The sequence below is a fragment of the Myotis lucifugus genome, unplaced genomic scaffold (genome assembly GCF_000147115.1).
Source record: "Myotis lucifugus unplaced genomic scaffold, Myoluc2.0 scaffold_773, whole genome shotgun sequence".
NCBI lineage: Eukaryota > Metazoa > Chordata > Mammalia > Chiroptera > Vespertilionidae > Myotis > Myotis lucifugus.
Genome location: NW_005871821.1, coordinates 97,741 through 105,956, shown reverse-complemented (window position 1 = coordinate 105,956; position 8,216 = coordinate 97,741). Strand labels below are relative to the sequence as shown.

At 44.3% G+C, this 8,216-nt stretch overlaps 1 protein-coding gene across 1 annotated transcript; it reads right to left on the bottom strand.

Moving 5' to 3' along the window:
• Positions 1-1,186: 1,186 nt before the first annotated feature.
• On the bottom strand, positions 1,187-2,188 carry LOC102425221 (olfactory receptor-like protein OLF4). Its single transcript, XM_006106153.1, has one exon. It carries the CDS (start codon positions 2,186-2,188, stop codon positions 1,187-1,189), a length of 1,002 nt encoding a protein of 333 aa, XP_006106215.1.
• Positions 2,189-8,216: the final 6,028 nt, after the last annotated feature.

Below are 8,216 nucleotides of genomic sequence, written 5' to 3'. Positions count from 1 at the left end.
TGGGATCAGCAGAGCAGCGAGGCCTGCTAGCACCGTGGATCAGCTGAGCAGTGAGGCCTCACTGCCCCTGTGTCAAGTGGAGCCGCGAGGTCTCCCAGCACTGGGATCAGTGGAGGCACAAGGCCTCCCCGAATTCGGGGTCAGTGGAGCTGCGAGGCCTCACTGCCCCTGTGTCAAGCGGAGCAGCGAGGCCTCCTAGCACTGGGATCAGCGGAGCCATGAGGCCTCCTGGCCCTTGGAGCAGCATGACAGGGGGCAGCGCCCAAACCCCCTGATCGCCCTGCGGCTCTGTGTGTGACAGGGGGCGGGGCCACAACCTCCCTATTTGCCCTGCTCTGTGCCTGATAGGGGGGAGCTCCCCAACCCCCTGATCAGCCCTGCTCTGTGTGTGTCAGGGTGTGCTGCCCCAACCCAAACATAGGTCCTGCTCTATGTGTGACGGGGTGGAGCCGCAACCTCCCCATCGGCCCTGCCCTGAGTGTGATGGGGGGAGTGCCCCAACCCCCTGATTGACCCTGCTCTGTGGGTTACAGGGGGCGGCGCCCAACCTCCCAATGGACCCTGCCTTGAGTGTGACAGGGGGCGGCACCCCAACCCCCCAATCGGCCCTACCCTGAGCATGACTGAGGGTGGCATTGCAACCTCCTGATCCGCCCTGCTCTGTGCATGACAGGGTGCAGCGCCCCAACTCCCCAATCGGCCTTGCTCTGAGCCCGACCAGGGGCTGCAGGGTAGGCACCTAGGGATTGGGCCTGCTCTCTGCTACCCGGGAGTGGGCCTAAGCCAGCAGGTCGTTATCTCCCGAAGGGTCCCAGACTGTGAGAGGGCACAAGTGGGGCTGAGGGATACCACCCCCCCCAGCCAGTGCACAAATTTTTGTGCACCGGGCCTCTAGTTTTTAATAATTGTAAATGCCCATTGCTGGACCCTTCTGGAGTGGGACTCAGAAACTGTATTTTATTTTTTAAAAAATTTTTTATTGTTGAATGTATTAGATATGTCCCCTTATTTTTCCAATTGACCCCTTCTAGCCCATCCCCGACCCCTGCCCAGGCCTTCACCACCTTACTGTCTGTGTCCAGAAGTTATGCATATATGCATAAAAGTTCTTTGGTTGATCTCTTGCCACCCACTCCCCCCTTCCCCGGGGCCTTCCCTCTGAGATTCAACAGGCTGTTCCATGCTTCTATGTCTGACTCTGAGACTTTGACCTCTGCCATCGGGGGTACGTCTTCAGTCTTAGGACTCCTGGCCTGTTTGTAGTTTCCTTCACGAAGAATGTCTTCAGAGCCTGTTTGATGTCCTTGTTCCTGAGACTGTAGATGAAGGGGTTCAGCATGGGTGCGACCACAATGTACATCACTGAGGCTCTTTCACTTGAATGTGAGCTCTGGATAGCAGCAGAGCTGAGGTACACGCCTAGCAGTGTACAATAAAATAATAAGACAACCGAGAGGTGAGACGCACAGGTAGAAAATGCTTTGTACTTCCCCTGAGCTGATGACATTCCACGTATGCAGGACACTATCTTAGAATATGAGTAAAGGATCCCGAGGAAAGAACCAACCCCCACCAGGACAGCTGCAAAATACATCACCATGTTATTAAGAAAGGTGTCAGAACAGGCAAGTTGGATCATCTGGTTGAGTTCACAGATAAAGTGGGGGATTTCCAAGTTTTCACAGAAGGACAGCCTCAAAGCCATTAAGCAATGTAACAAGGAATTCAGGATACTCATGATCCAAGACATCAGAACCAGCAGTCCACATAGCCTGGGGTTCATGATGACCATGTAGTGCAGGGGGTGACAGATGGCCACAAACCGGTCATAGGCCATCGCTGTCAGGAGAGAAATGTCCAATACTGAAAAGAGAATAAGAAAATAAATCTGTGTGATGCATCCTGCGTAGGTGATGGCTTTCCTCTGTATCTGGATGTTGACCAGCATCTTTGGGATGGTGGTGGAGATGAAACAGATGTCTACCAAGGACAGGTTGGAGAGGAAGAAGTACATGGGTGTGTGGAGGTGGGAGTCTGAGCTGACGGCCAGGATGATGAGCAGGTTTCCCAACACAGTGATCAGGTACATGGAGAGGAAAAGCCCAAATATAAGGGGCTGTAGTTCTGGGTCCTCGGAAAATCCCAGGAGAATAAATTCTGAAATTTGTGTACCATTCTCTGGTTGCATATGGTGGAGGTGACTACTAGGAAAGAGGGAAATAATATGACTAATTCACAAAAACTTGTAATACATATTTGATATGCTAGTATTTATATTTGTAGAGAAAACATTAATTTTAATATATTGTGTGTGTGAATCTGGTCCCCTTTTGGGAAAGCCCCTGTGCCACCTGTGATATGAAGCTTTTGTATCAATTATCATTTTTCCTTATGGTATTATGTATTCTACAGTTTTAATAAAAAATTTTTTTTATGTATTTCAGGAATATAAGTTGAATTCTGACCATGTTTTAGGCACTGTCCAGGCTGTAAGTATAGGGTGCTGAAGAACAAAAGTTTCTACAATTCAGTGATAAAGATGATCCCTGGATCTTTGTCAGGGTGGGTGTGGAAGGCAACCAATTGGTGTGTCTCTCTCACATGGATGTTTCTCTCTCCCTCCCCCATCTCAAAATCAATGGAAAAAATATTCTCATGTGAGGATTAACTATATATATAACATTTCAGATGGTGACAGGTGTTATGAAGAAAAGGTAAGTGGGTATAAAGAAATGAATAGGGTGTTTTATTTTTCATGGGTGTTTAGGCAAGACCTACACACAAGATGTCATTTGTAAAGAGACCTCAAGTAAAAGAGGGAGATGCAAGGTTCTGTGGGAAAGTGGGTGCTGGGCAGAGGGAATGGCCAGGGTAAAGGTCCTGAGGAAGATGCTTGTTTTCATGTTCAGCCAAAAAAGGAAACCAGTGTTGGAGGTGAATGAGCATGAGGAAGAGGATGAGAGACGGTGTCAGACAAGTTGGGGCCTCTCTGCTACTGTTGAAACCTCAGGCACAGGGACTTCCTCATTCACACTGCCTCTTGCAGTTTGGTGCAAACGTCCCCATGGATGGGAACCGATCCCCTCCTTAGTACCTTCTCTTGATTAAGTTCTGGCTCCTGTATTGGTAGAGTTACCTCAGAATATATGATCCCTAGTCCTCCTGTTTTTAGGACTGTACACACACACACACACACACACACACACACACACACACTGTAACATTGTTATATTATTTCCATGCCTTTCTCAGACTGATTTGACAAGGTGTGGCTATAACCCAAGTTGTCCAGATCGTTCACGTATATACTGTAAAAATGGTTTCTAGCAATTCCAATTTGTATTTCTCCCACAGAGAAATAAACTTGGGCTCCATATTGGGATGGCCATTTTTCTACTGTATATTTAAACAAACATTTTAAAAATCTGTTTATATCCTAACTATTGTAAATAATACTGCAATGAACACAGGGTGGCCATATCTTTTTGAATTAGTGATTTTGTTATTTTCAGATAAATACCAGAAGTAGCATTGCAGGGAGTCCATTAATAAATGAATGGATAATGAGTATGGTACACACTCACACACAAACACAGTGGGATAAAAGTAGATTTGCAGTTATTCACATTGAAAATTCTATATATTAAAAGGGTAATATGCTAATTGACCCTCACGCCATCACAAAAGATGGCAGCACCCATAGCCAATAAGGAAGGAACATGCTAATTTACTGCCCTGCCCTCAAAGATGGTGGTGCCCACAGCCAATAAGAAGGGAATATTCTAATTGACTGCCACACCCTCAAAGATGGTGGCGCCCACAGTCACAAGATGGCATTGCACAGTTTCCTCAACCCTGTCCGGGTGGCAGGTGTGTGGCAAGGAGGGCTCGGCCACTCCCACACGCCTGCCTCCAGAGTCCCCCAGTCCCCTCAGCCCCACATCTGCCCAGGGCCGGCCCAAGGCACAGGCAAGCCTCGGATGGCCAGCCACAATGAGGCGCACTGACCACCTCTTGATCCATTTCCCTAGCAGGCTCCAATCGCCCAATGGCAAATGGGGAAGTGGTGTGGGGGACAGGGCCAGGGAGCGGGCGGAATGGTCAACCTCTTGGTCCCTCCCCCCAGCCTGCAGGCTTCAATCGCCTGATGGCAAAGGGGACCCGGGGGTGGGTAGCGGGGGGTGGGTGGCGGTGGGGGTTGGGGACGGCTGTGGGCAGCTGGGGAAGATGAACCTGATCACAGACCAGGCCTAGGGACCGTACCCACGCATGAATTCATGCACCAGATCTCTAGTAATACAATAATTAAATAGTTATAAAATAAAAATAAACACTGTGTTCTGTGTACTCACAACTATAAACCTACTTTTGCTCTACCTGGTATATACACTATAGAATATTACTCAGCAATAAAAAGAATGAAGCCTTGCTATTTGCAACAGCATGAGACACGTCTAGGGAGCATTATGCTAAGTGAAATAAGTCAGACAGATAGACAAATACCATATAATTTCACTGACGTGTAGAATCTTAAACAAAACAGAACAAACAAACAACCAAAATAGAACAAAAACAAACTCATAGATACACAGAACAAATAGATAGGGGGTGAGGGAATGGGTGAAAAGGGGGTGTGAGGGAATGGGTGAAAAAGGGGGTGAGGGAATGGGTGAAAAAGGTGAAGGGGAATACGAAGTACAAACTTGCAGTTATAAAGTAAATAAATCATGTATATGTAGTGTATAGCCCAAGGAATATAATCAATAATATCTTAATAACTTTGCACAGTGACAGATGGGTACTAGACTTATTGTGGTGACCACATTGTAAGTATATAAATGTTGAATCACTATGTTGTACACATGAAGTTAATATAACGTTGTATGCTAAGCACACTTTAATAAAGAATAAACCATAAAATAGTAGTTGTAGTTGTATAAAAATCCTGTTGAATAAACAGAGTGAGAGAAAAAGGAATGAAATGGAAGCATAGTAACTTCCATCTTGTATAGAAAACTGCTGTTTGAAACTCTCTGCTATTGTTAGGTAGTCCCTAGTCCTGTAAACTCTGTCACTTTAAGACAGTCTGTTATTCTATAAAATGACATTATTTTTAGTTCAAATAATAGAAAAAGATAAACTTAACTGTCTGAGCTTGCAAGCCAGCCATTCAATGTAGTAGACTAACACTGATAATAATTATGCCAAGTACAAACTCATTATGTATTCAAGGTTACAACTGTCTGTAACAATGACTCGCACAGAGCCCTTTGTAATATCTGCAAACAAAGAGGCTTGAAAAGTATAAATACAAAAAAACGTCCTGTATGGGTTGCTCGGAGATTTGGAAAGAGACACCTCCCTCTGGGCCGCGCTCAATAAATGAATGCTAAAGTAATTGGCTCATTAGGCGTCTTGTCCAGCTCGCTGATTTGCGATACAACAAAATGAAACCAGGAGTTAAAAATGCTCTAATAAGCTCAGGTGTGAGGGAGAAAAATCTTCCCTGGTTCCGGCAGCATTTGGACCCTAAACACATTCCCCGGATGCCCAGCAAAATAATAAGAGAACAGAAGAAACTTGTCTAAGAGACAAAAAAGGTGCTATCTTTATGGTGTCACTTTACATATTGTACACCCAAAGCAAAGGGATAAACCAACACTTCACAGAAGAAAATATCAAGGGGAACATTTTAAATATCAAGCAGTAGAAGACTTGTTTTTTTCTGGAGCTATTTCATAATTATTTGACCAGTTCATTTTTATATGGTCTGAGGGAGGATGAGCTCCTTTCTTCCTTTTCTGAAGTGGCACCTTTTCTATTATTTCTTGGGCTTTGGGTTTTGATCTCTTTTGTGACAAACCCAGTGGGCACCCTCTGGTCCTGGTTCAGGACTTCATCCAACATGCAAAACCTCCCAGACCATGCTTTATACATCCTGCCCACACCATGGCAATTTTTACACTGAATAGCTTTCTTCATATGATTCATCCTGAGGACATTATTTTAAGCACACATTTATTTCATTGTTCTCTGCCCTCACTGTTTCACTGCATGATCAAAAGAGAAGCATAACCAATGGACACAGACACTAGGTGGGGTGAGGGCATGTGCTGGGTGGGTGGGGGAGGCCGGGGGGAGGTCAACAGGGGAAAAAGGAGACATATGCTCTACTATTTGTCATACTTTAAACAATTAAAAAAAAGAGCAGGGACTTCACCTGCTTTGTTCACATTTTGAGTTTTTCACAAAGGTATGTGCATAGATACACACTTACATAGAAACAAAACATGGAAGGAAAGAAGGGATAATAAATCAGGTTAAAACGAGTAGTTTCAAAACAAACATAATAAACATAATTGAATGAAGAATCAAATATTAACCGAAAGAAGACATAATTTAATGATATCAACATGGGTTAATAATTAATTGTAAATTTAGAGGAATACATAATGTTCCTAGAATGATCTGGCACATAGCAGATGTTCAGTTACTATTCATTTAATGATTCCAGAATTAGGTCTCAATGTATATGAACATTTACCATATGGCAAAGCTTGTCTTTCAACTTAATATTTAGTCTTCCTCTTTGACTTTTAAATAGTTTTTCTCATGTGAATACCCAGCATGAGAGAAGATGCTGCAATGCACGTCTCACCAACTGCTGTTGCAAGGTACCATCTCCCTGCACTGGTCAGGGTCCTTCCAATAAATTCAAAACATGCTCAAACACACCTCATCTTGGAAATTTAACACGAACACTCACTTCACTGCACTGTGCTCCACACCTAATCTCTATTTCTTTCTCCCCGAACAACAGAACTCCTCAGATATGTTTTTATTTTGCTGCAATCATTTTATGCATCTCACTCATTCTACAGTGTCATCCAACTGGACTCCTGTTCCCACCACCTAATTGTCAACTATGGGTCCTGTATTGCAGATTCAAAGAGAAACATCCTTATTAACATATTAATTAAATTAAGAATAAATTAGTTACTTAACCAAGCGTACAAACAGAGATACCTGGTCTCTGGGCTGGGCTGATTAGGGTCACAGTGACTGAGGTAAAAGTTATGAGGTTCCATCGTGTCTGACCCTTTCCTGATGTACCTAATGGGCTCTCAGACTCACCAGGATGGGGTCTCTGAGAGGAAGCGTCCGTGTGGAAGTCTGAATTGCTCTCTGGATGGTTGATGATGAGACTGAAGCTCTGTCCCCACACGAAACAGCAGGAAGGAGTGAAGCATCAGTTCCTGAAGCAGCTTAGGAATCAAAAGCAACAGCCATGTGCTGTCTTCCAGTGTTGTACAAGCTGAGGACTGCACAGGGGAGATATTTACAGCTCTCTCTATACCTGGTCGTCAGGCACATTTCCCTTGTGTTATTCCAACTTCTAAGCACATGATTTCCCTGTGGGTCTCTAGAATAAACAGAAAGGAATTTTTCCTAATGATTCTCTGATCTAAAGGGACCAGGTTAGAAGTCAACTACATTTAGTTTTTATTTTCCCTTGTCCTTGATCTTCTTGCATTGCAAAGGTCTGATCTCCTATGCTGAGTTACCCCAACACTGAGTCGACATTTTCCCCAATGTCTGAGGCCAGGAATCCTGTCAGGACCAAGTCCCTTTGACCCTCCAGCACTGATCTGTGGTGGGGTCACAGTCCTGATGTCTACAGAGAATTGCTATCTTCCTCTCCAACAAGGGGAGAGCTGTGTTCTTTTGTTAGTCAATTGCAATTCTGACACCACAGTCTTTGGCTTGAGGACACATTTGTCAAAAATGATGAAGGATTTTTTAAAAATTAAATCTTTATTGTTCAGATTATTACAGTTGTTCCTCTTTTTTCCCCCATAGCTCCCCTCCACCCGGTTCCCACTCCACCCTCTGCCCTTACCCGGGCCACCCACTGTTCTCATCCATCAGTGTACAATTTTTGTCCAGTCTCTTCCCACACCCCCCACAACCCCTTTCCCCCCCGAGAATAGTCAGTCCACTCCCTCTCTACGCCCCTGATTCTATTATATTCACCAGTTTATTCTGTTCATCAGATTATTTATTCACTTGATTTTTAGATTCACTTGTTGATACATGTGTATTTGTTGTTCATAATTTGTATCTTTACTGTTTTCTTCTTCTTTCTCTTCTTAAAGGATACCTTTCAGCATTTCATATAATACTGGTTTGTGGTGATGAACTCCTTTAGCTTTTTC